General features: G+C 43.9%; 1 protein-coding gene across 1 annotated transcript in view; it reads left to right on the top strand.

Moving 5' to 3' along the window:
• The window catches only part of FAM180A (family with sequence similarity 180 member A), a 29,906-nt gene extending 20,174 nt beyond the window's left edge, over positions 1-9,732 (top strand). Inside the window, exons 2-3 of the mRNA XM_069807576.1 lie at positions 6,727-6,827; positions 7,828-9,732. Of these exons, the coding sequence (XP_069663677.1) occupies positions 6,727-6,827; positions 7,828-8,169 (443 nt within the window). The 3' untranslated portion in view covers positions 8,170-9,732. The remainder of the gene's footprint in view (positions 1-6,726; positions 6,828-7,827) is intronic.
• Positions 9,733-12,537: the final 2,805 nt, after the last annotated feature.

Below are 12,537 nucleotides of genomic sequence, written 5' to 3' on the forward strand. Positions count from 1 at the left end.
CTGAGATCCATTTAGTGCAAATTCCAGGCAGGGCAGAGAAAAATGTCATGACACAAGGAAAATTTCCAGCTCACTCACTAGTGGAACCAGAATATGCTCCTGGCTGACTGACAGCAAGCTTAAAAGGGTTATCCATCTGGCCCAGGATATGGCTTTTTTTGACTCTTGCAGAAGCTGGCATTAAAAAAAAAGGCTGAGCATTGCCATGGATTTTTTTATTTGCTTTTCTAGCCATGTGATGTTTAGGCTAAGAAAAAACTCACACCACTGGAGTATAATTCAAATGCTGTTTCTTTGGGCTTGTAAGACAGAACAAAACAACAATAGCCAATGAATTTATAAAAAAATATTTTACATACTTTACCATGCCTTCATAAGCAATAACCTATAAAGTTTTACATTTTCCTTTCCTTTCCTTTCGTGGTCAGTATGCATATTTGTTTCCACGCACAAATGCACTCACAGCACTGAACAACTATTTTGTAGTAAATAATTTTATTCCCTGCTTTACCAATAAGATAAAGCCAAGCAAGGAGAAATTGCTGTCATTATAATTTGGGATACATTAACTTCTTTGTATTGAGGTCTACGAGTCCTGACTTCAAAAGCTTTGAGCAGGAAAGGGAAACTTTTGCTGTCATGGATCAAGCTGGATGTACTGCTGAGCTTGTAGCAGTTACTGCTACGGGGTGGTTGTGAGCTTGCAGTAAAAAGATGGTTGTGGTGGTCTGAGAGGATATGGTTTTGCAGAGCCCTATTAATCCCTGTTACAACTCCTGGTGAACACATAAAGGAGTTTCAGAGACCGCTTTTCCTTTTCAGGTCCATCTCTGAACAGGAACTGCTGCTGCCTGTGCAACCGCTCCCTGCCTTGCACTCCCAGAAATAGGGGGCTGGTCCCAGGAAGCCAGTGATGCCGAAAGAAATTATTTTCATGAGTTTCTTTAGAGTCAGGCCCCAGTAATCTAAGACATGAGGACACAACCGGCAGCCTGCTGACTGAATTTGGCTTATAGGACAACTCCAGCTGAGCCACTACCTTTCCCTACGCCAACAGGCAGTCCTCCTTTGCTTAGCTTGCAGGGAGTCAGGAGTTTTGGCCCCAAAGTCCTCCTTGTTCCTCTGCTCCTCCTATCCTTCATGAAAGGGGTCCCACTGAAGCAATGAGGTAGCCTTTTTGCATGCCCCCGAAGTTAATCAAAATCATTCCTACTGAGTCATGACCCCAGTCAAACTGTGTTCACATCCTGGAGCCCCGGGGAGCTGTACGTGCTTTGGAGAAATGGCCTGCGTAGGGCCTGATTCATGTTCTTGGCTTCATACCTTTTCACAGGAGAAGAAAAGGGCATCGATGATGCACAAATAATTGAGCACTACTGCAGCTATGCTCTGTACTTATTGAGCAAACACATCACAGGCAGCAATTGGGAAATCATGAGCAAGAGTGTGAACTGGAAAGCAAAACTAAACATCTGTACCCTCCCCAGTGAAACTGCATGGAAAACCTGGGAGAGGATCATAAATGTTTGTCATGTGGCTAATGAGGTCCAGAAAATTCTGGCACAGTTCTTAAGAAAGATGAAAGCATCTTTAAAATAAAGGCTATTGTCAGCCTCAACTGTGACATTACATTTAAACCATAAAGAAATTTCTAAGCTGACATGAGCTAAATAGTTAGAAGCAGGCCAATGAGTTGGCAAACGTGGCTGCAGCTTTTGTTTAAAAACCCAGGTAGTCCTTAAGGAGAAGTGGAGTTGAATCAACAGAGCTGTAGGAGACTGGATGGACTCCTGCAGTGAGCAGTGCCAAAACCAGGGACTCCTGCACCACATTTTGACAGGCACTTTTAGTCACCTCTCGTGGTTTAACCCCAGCTGGCAACTAAGCCCCACACAGCCGCTCGCTTACTCCCTGCTGGTGGGACCGGGGAGAGAATCGGAAGAGTAAAAATGAGAAAACTCATTTATGACTCATGCCATGAAGACAGTTCAATAAGTAAAGCAAAAGCCGCGTGAACAAGCAAAGCAAACCAAGGAACCCATTCCCCACTTCCCATGGGCAGGCAGGTGTTCAGCCATCTCCAGGACAGCCGGGCTCCAGCACGCCTAGTGCTTACTTGGGAGGACAAATGCCATCGCTCTGAACATCCCCCCCTTCCTTCTTCTTCCCCCAGCTTTCTATGCTGAGCATGACGTCCTATGGTCTGGGATATCCCTTGGGTCAGTTGGGGTCAGCTGTCCCGGCTGTGTCCCCTCCCAACTCCTTGTGCCCCCCCAGCCTCCTCGCTGGTGGGGTGGGGTGAGGAGCAGAACAGCCCTTGGCTCGGTGTGAGCACTGCTCAGCAGTTAGGAAAACACCCCTGTGTTATCAACACTGTTTTCAGCACAAATCCCAAACACAGCCCCATACTAGCTACTGGGAAGACAATTCACCCTATCCCAGCCAAAACCAGCACACCACCCTTAGGACTAGACTTGTTGGCTGCCCACCATCCTGAGGCACAAGCAGTGGTGAGCTCCAGGGCACAGGGTGAGGCCCTTCAGGGTCGGGCGGGTGGGCTGGGAGCGGGTGGCTGCACGCAGGGACACTGGTCCCATCCACCTCCAGCCCTGAGGACTCAGTGGGCAGGGAGGGAGGTCAGATCTGGGAGCGCTCCTAAGCCCCCTTTGAAGAAGGGCTTTGGAAGAGGATGAGCCTGGTAGTATACAGCTATATAATAGAAAATGCTTTCAGTATTTTTCCTACCTCATCTCTGTGGATCATAAGCTTTTTGTTATGTGACTGTTCAGCCCTTAGGACAGAAGCGCCCACTCCATTGGAGATGTCTCGACACATTTGTAAAAGAGGTAATAACAATAAATCGATGGGAGTCTTTCCACCGACTTCAGAGATTACAGGGTTGGGCTTTCTCTGTCAATACTGATTAGGGATCTCTGCTCCCCAGACATTCACAGCTACTGCAATTGAAATTAATTGGCTCCAACATCAACATAAAATAATGCACATTGCTCTGCATCTTCCTATGAAATAATTGCTTGATAACTTTACAGGGAACTCCCTTGAGGAAGAAAATAGTAAAGAGATGGCAAGTCACAGTAATATTCCTCTGCTGTTCTTTGATACAGCCCAACTAATTCATGTCAGAGACAGAAGTAAATGCAGGAAGAAGTCAAGTCAGCAGAAAAGTTTCAAGTGGAATTTGCAATCAGTAAATGCAGAAACTGGCTGCAAATCTTGCTCTGTCTCAGCTTTTGTGCTTAACTTACATGTGTGTTAAGTCGGTGTAATGAAAATCAGAGAGTGCTTGCTCTAAATGCTCACACAGTCTTGGAGGAACTCATGAATTCATGGAGAGGACTGTGGAGGGAGTGATGGTGGAAGGATTTGACAGCTGTGCAGGAAGAGAGTGAAAGGGAAGGACTGAAATAAAATGTGGATCAGGAAAATCAGATCACCATGACAAATACAGATGAACTCTGAAAGAGGTTCTGAGTAGAGTCTCTAAGAACTGTAACAAAGTTTCATATGTTTTGGGAACAAGATAATGAGAGCAGGGAGTCAGTGCTAGCCCAGTCCCCACAGAGGATCGCATGCCTCTGATACGCATACAAAGTCCTTTCTCACAATATGTAAGATGTGAGGAAGAAGTTCTTCACTGTGAGGGTGGTGAGGCACTGGAACAGGTTGCCCAGAGAGGCTGTGGGTGCCCCATCCCTGGCAGTGTTCAAGGCCAGGTTGGATGGGGCTTGGAGCAACCTGGTCTAGGGGAAGGTGTCCCTGCCCGTGGCAGGGGGGTTGGAACTAGATGGTCTTTAAGGTCCCTTCCAACCCAAACCATTGTATGATTCTATATAGCAGCTCAGGCTTTTGTCCTTTTGAATCTTCTAACCTAATCCATGTTATCCTGGGAACAGCTGAGCAGGAAACCCCAGATGCTTTCTGAGGTGTTACCTGTGATTCAGCAAGCGGGTCAGTACTAAATTGATAACATGGCATTCGTGTTTGTGCGAGTCTGTCACTCAGGCTTTTCTGGGTGAGTGGTGATGGGCTGAATCCGATGACTCCTAGCTCATCTCTATGGTGGGAATCTGCACTTGGCCTGAAAACTAAAAGCAATGGGTGTGATGACAATAAACACAACAGCACTGAAGCAAGATGCCACAGACACCTTTTCCACGGCTCAGGGAGTATTTGAGATGTAAACCATCTGCATATGTAGTGGTACTCTGCACTCTGAGGCTGTTTCCACTGAAAGGGCATCTAAAAGGCATAAAAATGAATCGTCATCATTATGGACTGGATTTCTGCCAGCTGCTTAGTAATTAGAGTTTTAATTGCCCAGTAATAAAAGTTTTAATTACTCAGCAATTAGTGCTTGAAGTTTCAAGTGCTTCACATGCACTCAATTGCATTCTCAAATTGCCAAGAGCAAAAGATGGAATAGCTCCAGTGTGTCTCAGCACAGCTCTGAGCAAGAGGGGTGAACATCAGTGATGGAGCAGCAGCAGAAAATGGGTATAGCCCAGTTTCCAGTGGTCAGCCAGGCAAACGCTCTCGCAGAGCAGAACCTGCAGGCAGCTTGTGACCTTTCCCAAACTCGCCACCTCCTCAGCTGGTCCAGACAAGGTGCTCGGGTGGTAAAGGCATCGTGCTGGGGAAAGGCTACTGCAGAGACAAAGTCCTATTCAACATCTCTGTTCTTTTACTTGGTACATTCATTCCTTCAGGCTTTTAGTCACATACCCTGCAAGTACTATTCAGTTATTTAAACAAGTTTTAATCCAAACTTACATGGATCCAATAGGAAGCACCTAGCTCTGTAAGTGTCTTACCAAAATGCCTGAAACCCATCCCTGCAGGATGCATTTACAGTTAGTAGTATCCACCTGCAGGATGTTTATTGCAATTCAACAAAATATTTCACCTATACTATATTCCCTAGCTAATTCAAGGCCAAAATACCCTTTGCTGGGTCAAGCATGAATTACTTCATACCTAGTATTATCCTAATTAATTTTCCTTATGCTAGATAGTAAAGGTCCTAATTAACACAATCTCTGAGGGCCTGGTTTCTTTCTTCTTGCCTTGCTAGAACTTAAATATCATTAACAAGTCAAACTTTAACAAAGTCAACAGTTGGCAACGGCCCAGGAAAGAGGACCGCATTTAGGCTACAGAGTCTAGAAGAAACTGCTTGGGTAATCAAAGAGGCAAATTGTCTGAGGAACCATGTAGTCAGGGAGCAGGGACAACTTTTCCATAAAATAATTACAGTTGCTCCAGCTTTTTTTTGCATGCCCAGAAGAGAGAGCTTTAAGTGACATTCAGGTTTTCTACAGGCAGCATGCAAAACCCATCACAAGAACTTTGGCAAAACAAGACAAAATTGATCTAGTAAAAATATTTCATGGAAAAAAATCTGGTAGAGAGAGGATGGGATGAAACTTTTCAGAAATTCAAAGCAAGCTGCATGTTCTGTTAAATGTTACTTGTAATCGTAGAACTCTAAATTTTGAGGGGGGGGAAGCATAATGCCTTTCAAAAGGTGCTTTTTTTTCCCCCTTTTTTTAACTAGTTTCAGAATTTATCTATTAGCAAACAACCGTTAAAGTCGAGAAGTGAAGTTTATGAGGAAATGCACTGATAGTCACATAAGCACAGCTTTAAAAAAACCTTCCTGTTCCTGAGTATTAGAAAAAAGGCAACAAATCCAAACTATGGTTACCTAAACATCAACATCTAAATCATACACACATAACATTAAACAAAACAAAGTTTTTCCTCTCTGCTCTGAAAAGAACTTACACCTTTTAGTAGTACCTAGTTATGGGGTTAGTAACCTAGTTAGCAACTCAAAGCATTTAGGTGGTCTGTAATGTAGCATGAGATATTTTCTATTCTCTGGACTGTACAGGTCATTGATCCCACAAATGCTCTACCTCACTGGGGTGCTGAGTTCAGGGGCTGTACATCTGTTTTCTGTCTCATTTCCCTGAGAAAATATCTGTAGTACACTTCATAGTGGTGATAAATACCTGATCATAGCAGACTTTGTTGTTTGTAGCTATAACACTGTGAAGTATTAAAGTCATGATAAATTGGGATTCACCTCATTGAATGTAGCTGCCTTGTCTAAGCTGGTAACAGGCTCAATGAATAGACAAAGCCATCTCCAAAGGGTGAGTCCCTCCTTCCAGACATCTATGCCCAGGACAGATAAGGCGAGCTGCCCTCTGGAGGAGCTGTGGAGCTGTCTCTGTCAACTAAGGAGACATCAACATTTAGATGGCTGAAACCAGGAGAAATGTAGGGTCTTAGAAGTGTGACAGTAGAAGAATGGCCTGAAGAAAGTAGGCTTTGTTGAGGGTCAGTACTGATTTCCCCTTGCAGAGCCAGGAGACGAACATGTATTTCAGGCAATGTTGATGTTGCATTTATCATTATTATTCCTTACACCGTGTCTGCACCGCAGAGTCACAGGCCTGCATTATAAACCACTCTGTGTTAGACACTGTATAGCTACAGGACAAACAGCTAACCTCCAACCCTAGTAGATTATAGTCAAAGCAGTCCATGCCACCCATTTTATTTACAGTGAGAAATCATACTGTACAGCAAGTCTTTGCAACAGGCAGTTCTTTGGTTGAATCTACCATTGAAAAGTGTTTCCTCTTTTCAGCGTTTGCCACCCTGTGGAACCTCTCTTTTCCTGTTATTGTTTTCCAGCTATGCTTTTCCCATCTGCTCAGCGATTCAAGAGGTCCTCAGCTGCCTTCCTTAACCCAGTGCTACAAAACTCGCTGGAAGATGTCGTCCTGCTTTATGAGGTTCAGTATATGGGAGCAGATGGTACTTCCATACTGGGGTTATCCATTATCTGTTTTCATGTCACTTGTACTCATCCCAGCAGCAAATCCATTGCTGTCTATGTAATAGCTCACCAGAAAGGAGGGAACAGACATATATATTACAAACTCGTCTCTTTCAGCACTTAAGCAGGCAGCAGTTGCCTGCAGTACCTCAAATGTGGGTTCTAGCTCACTGACAGGCAAAACGAAAACCAGAGCAAATGCCTTTCCACTGAAAGCAACTTTCTTCCAGAACAGTTACATATTAAAAACACAATGCATTTAAATTCTTTGGTCTAAGTCTCAGTCCCAAATTATTTGTTCAAATCATTAAAGGCACGAGTATCAGTCATTGCAAAGTAATCTCAAGGGCATGACTGTTTCACTTCAGAATGATTCAGGTCCCCTCCTTCACAGCAGCGGCAACTGCAGATGTAACACGCAGCCTGGAACAGTGTCATATGGTTAGCTAAGGGAAAGTGGCCCACCTGAAGAGGGTACATGGGTCAAATCTATCTATCCCACACTTTGAGAAACTGGGATTGGATGTCCAAACAGGGCAGGTGGGCTAGGACACGGAGCTAGGCCACCACTGCTATCCCTGGCAGGGTAAACGGCCTTTCCCAGCTGCACTGCTGCCTCCACCTCTCTAATCCCCATGTGGCACCAGCAGCCACCCATGCCTATTTTGGATAACAGAAGACTACCTGCCCTTTCCTTTTCCTCTCTCCTTTCCCCATAGCCTGGCTCTAGTTTTCCCAGGTAGTCCTGGAACACGGACACAGAACTCCTGGAACACGGGAGTCCAACTTTCAGTTGGAGACTTTCTGGTCTGCCCCACCTCCAGCCAGTGCACTGAGAGTTTTGTCTCCATTTGACCTAAAGTAAAGACCAAAGGACATGTTGTTAATTCACATTTACTCTGCCTAGAGTCTCTTGGAGAAGATAAATAGCTTTCTGTGTTCTGATTTTGTACCAGTTTCTTTTAGCTGAGCTCGACATTGACAAAGGTCAGAGGATCTCCATCAAAGATGAGGAGCTCGCTTCTCTGAGGAAGGCTGCTGAGTTTGACACCATCTGCAACGAGATTATCCCCAAAAGCATCACAGAGATCCGCAGGCTGACTAGCAGGCTGTCTTCCTACCCAAGGGTCCTCAAGAAAGAAGACTTTGAAAGGACAGTACTGACCATGGTCTATACGGCCTACAGGGCCGCTCAGTCCCGGGGGCACCAGAAAGACACTTGGGCTGAATCCTTTGTCAATCTTTACAAAGCCCTGAAGCACGACTTGATGTTCCCATACAACAAAGAGCCGTCATAGTGGGAGACTTGATGCAACGGCACCTCAGCCACCTCTTCTGGTTGATAAGGGACACATGTAGCACGTCCACCACTTTATTCTGTAAAGAGTTTAATAGCCTGCTTCATGAAAGATTATTTGTTTTCTAGCTCCCTCTTGTGGAATCCACTTTATAGTTCCATGTTAAATGGGGAAAAATGTTATCGTCAGTCCTGGGAATTTGATTTTTGTGCTGGCTTAGAGGCACACTTTGTGACAGGCAAAGAAGGGAGTCTGCTGTACACCCCAGACAGACATGCCCTTGTTTATCCTGTGGGTTTCGTATAAGCAATACATAAGTATACTATGCTTATGCTCACATACCTATGTGTATGTGCTGGAGAATGCTGCTTTCCTGGCTAGGGAAACATGTTCATATTTTGGCTGGCCAGTAAAAGAATATTATAAAGAGATGCAAAGGCCCTCTGTAAAAGAAAGAGGTTTCATAACTGTCAGCCTTCAGAAATTATGCCACATATTATTCATTCCAAATATTCCTGTAAATAAGCACTGTCTGATGCACTTCATTTGGCTGAGCCAGTTTTTAATCACAATAACATTTGCAGAAGACAAAGGGCATTGTGAACACCAGCAGCAAACAATGCCTGTGAACATATTCCCTGCTTCCTAGAGCTGCCTTCCCAAATAGTCTGCAATGAATCTTTCTTTATTTACACCTGACTTTGCTTCTGCTCCTTGTTTTTTGAAGGGAACATGGATTTGTCCTCAGCAGAGTCAAAGGCAAGACAAAGGCCCTGTTTAATTTAACAATGACACATTTTTCCTGGTTCTATCACTTGAACGTAGGTCATCTAAACCCATGCTTCAGAATCCCCCTGAGGCAAGGGAGGAAGGTGCATTAAAACATACCTGGTGCTGAATTTAGCAGTGTGGCTCATTTTTGATGGTTAATTATATATTAATTTGTGTGTGTATGTTCATGCATGTGTGTGCATGTAAGTGCTGAGTACATGGGAGAATCCTAAATTGTTCAGTCAGGGAACAACTGCATCCGACCACTTAGCAGAAAAGGCCATTCACCAACCCAGTGGTGGGAATTATGAATTTGGAAGCAGTGGAAAAGCAGTACTTGTCTACAGCAAAAATGGTTTTTAGAAATAGTGCAACTGATTATTATAAACTGCAAAATAATCATGGACAGAAAATGGGCAGAAAAAGGAGATATATCTTGTCAGATAGATGACTAGCAATGAAAAATACAAACGCTTCTAAAGCAAATCCCCTAATTTTTGTGAACAAGTTATACAAACTCTGTTTCTCTATTGATATTAGAGATGTTTCTACTTTCAGAGCCCAGGAAAACAGCTGAACATTTATTTCATCCTTTCATACCAGCATTCTCTATCTCGCTGTTTGCATTATACCTTAAGGAGACAGGCCCAAATCACAAATCCCTGAGGCTGTAAAAGAGAATTGAGGATTCCAGCCCCAGTTCTGAATCATGTTTAACTAACTGCTTTGGCATTACTTGAACCAAAGGTATCAACATTTCTGTGTCCCTTAACAGGGATACTCTGAGGACTGGAGCTGAAAAAAAATAAAATCCATCCAGCACCACCTTGCTGCAGCAACCAACAAATAGTGCAAGCAGTCAGAGCACGAGGGGTTTGGCAATCACCCGTGGGAATGTGGAACCACAGCAGCCTTGGGGCAGGCTGGCAACAGCATAAGCAGCTGAACAAAGGGCTTATAAAAAAACAGAGTCAGTCTTGTTTCTCCCAGCAGTTTCTGTATGTGCATGCATGAGTGTGCATGTTTGCATTTAGACGCACGTATGTGTAGGTGCACTTTTATACCTGGAGATCTTCGTTGGCTATCTTCAAAGCCTTGCTGCCATATGGCAAAGAAAACTGAAAACCTCAACGACAAAGCTATGAGCCACAAGCATCTCCGTCTCCTCTACTTGTACACACAGCTCAGCACCCACAAAGCAGCCTTGCGCTGCAGTCCACATGCCCTTTAAGCCTTCAGCTTTAACACTGGTGATCTGCTTGTGTTTTCTTCCCACACCATGCTTTACAAACATATGGAGGCGAAATGCCATGGAACGCACTCCTGCCTTTCCAGCTCTGCTTCTTGGCTCCCCGAAGCACCACTTGCAGGAAGAGCCTGGAACCAGGGCAATTCATGAATTCCTTACAGCCAGTGACTCCAAGTCTGCAAAGAGCGAGCACCACAGCAAGTATAATTGCTAGCAGTCACCATCCAGAGAAAGACCTCCCAGCCACTCTCCTCACCCCACAACAGGACTGTCCAGCAGTCAGAGTTTACTCATCAGTAAGTATCCCAGAGAAAATAATTACAGATAATTTTGAATATCTGATCATTCCCTATGGCATACATACCTTACTGTACCTTACAACTTGGTAACCGAAACCTTTATCTCCTCAACAGAAAATAAAGTTTTTGCTGAGTTTGTGTCCCTCCTCCCATTACTGTGTGTAGTGTAGGGAAAAGATGTATTCCTTGGGAATGTGCTTGGACTGCCCAGGTTAATTTAACAGAGACTATCAATGTAAAAATAAAAAATATTCTACATAAAACTAACTGGTTTTGCACTGTATTGATTTCAGCAGCAGATTTACTGTTTTGCAACTTGCAGCATGAGTGACCGGTTATCTTGGACTGTGAAACTCTTCATGGGAGCAATGGTACAGGGGAGAAGAGGGAACAGCCCTTTCCTCTCACAAGGAGGAGGTAATAAATAGGAATGAGAGTGTCTCCTTTTTCCAGAGTTCAGGTGGGAAGGAGCACTCTGCCTCAGGGCAGCTCTTTGGGCTTAGGGCAGCTTCCCTCCCTCAGTATTGCTTAAGGTGCAGGTGTAGGTTGCCTGCTCCCTAGCTCAGTTTGCATCTCATCATGTCAGACTCAGTCATGTTTATACACAGTCCTTCTCTCACGGGTTAAAGAGCCACGGCCTCTAAAGGGCACCTTTTATCCACCCTTTGACCTTACAGATCATAAAAAAAGTGAAATAAAGCATAGATTTTTTTCATTTAAAATAATACATTTTTACATTTTTTGAGTATTTTAGACATTGTTTCAGTTTCTCTGAAACAACTGACAAAACAGATAAAAGACACAGGGCAAATGGGTGTCTGTCTACAGGTCGTGTATACAACCAGCCAATGGATTCAGTACTAAATCTCCAGTACTTTCTGCCCCACAAAGAGCATTAATAACAGCAGAGTTGTAGAAATGTTTCTCCCCTAGAAGAATAGAGTAGAAAGCTGTTGTGGTTTAACCCCAGCCACCAACTAAGCCCCACGCAGCCACTCACTCACTTCCCCCCCCACCCAGTGGGATGGGCGAGAGTATCAGAAGGAAAATGGTAACAGAAAGGAAGAAACTAATAATGACAATAGTAACATTAATAAAATTACAATAATAATAAAAGAATTGAAATATACAAAACAAGTGATGCACAATGCAATTGCTCACCACTCACCAACTGATGCCCAGTTAGTTCCCCAGCAGCAATCCCCCCAGGCCAACTCCTCCCAGTTTATATACTGGGCATGACATCACCTGGTATGGAATACCCCTTTGGCCACTTTGGGTCAACTGTCCTGGCTGTGTCCCCTCCCAACTCCTTGTGCCCCTCCAGCCTTCTTGCTGGCTGGGCATGAGAAGCTGAAAAATCCTTGACTTTTAGTCTAAACACTACTTAGCAACAACTGAAAACATCAGTGTGTTATCAACATTCTTCTCATACTGAATCCAAAACACAGCACTATACCAGCTACTAGAAAGAAAATTAACTCTATCTATCTCAGCTGAAACCAGGACAAAAGCCTCAAAATTCTCAGTCTGAGTCTGAATCCTACTGTTACTAAAGGCACATGAGCCAGTACAGAGTTCAGCCCATGCCTTACAAATAAGTGGTGTTCATGGATCAGGATGGAAGAAACATGAAAGACAAAAGATGCTGTCTAGAAAACAATGATTGTTTATCTATCATCAGTACTGGGACCTTGAAACAATAACAGACTGTTCAGCAACTAAAAAAGGTCTTTTTGTCCATTTGTGTGCATGTCAAAAAAAGGAGGCTGATTTTCTCAAAGGTTCTGACTGGGTTTTGGTTAATGGGTGGAGCAACTATTACCTTCCACAGTCCTTATTGGTGAATTAGAGTTGCGTGAAGCTTTTTAACAAGTTTTCATCTTGAGACCAAGTATAATCTGTGTTGGAATTGCCGCCCTGTGAATTCCAAGCTCAGGGCGAAAGTAGGGTAAAGGTAGATACAAAGAAGCCAAAACTACAGCAAAGAGACAAAATCTGGAGGAGCTGCAGATGGTTTTTTGGTTTTTTTTTTCAAGAAGGAATACC

The sequence above is a fragment of the Haliaeetus albicilla genome, chromosome 19 (assembly GCF_947461875.1).
Source record: "Haliaeetus albicilla chromosome 19, bHalAlb1.1, whole genome shotgun sequence".
Lineage (NCBI taxonomy): Eukaryota > Metazoa > Chordata > Aves > Accipitriformes > Accipitridae > Haliaeetus > Haliaeetus albicilla.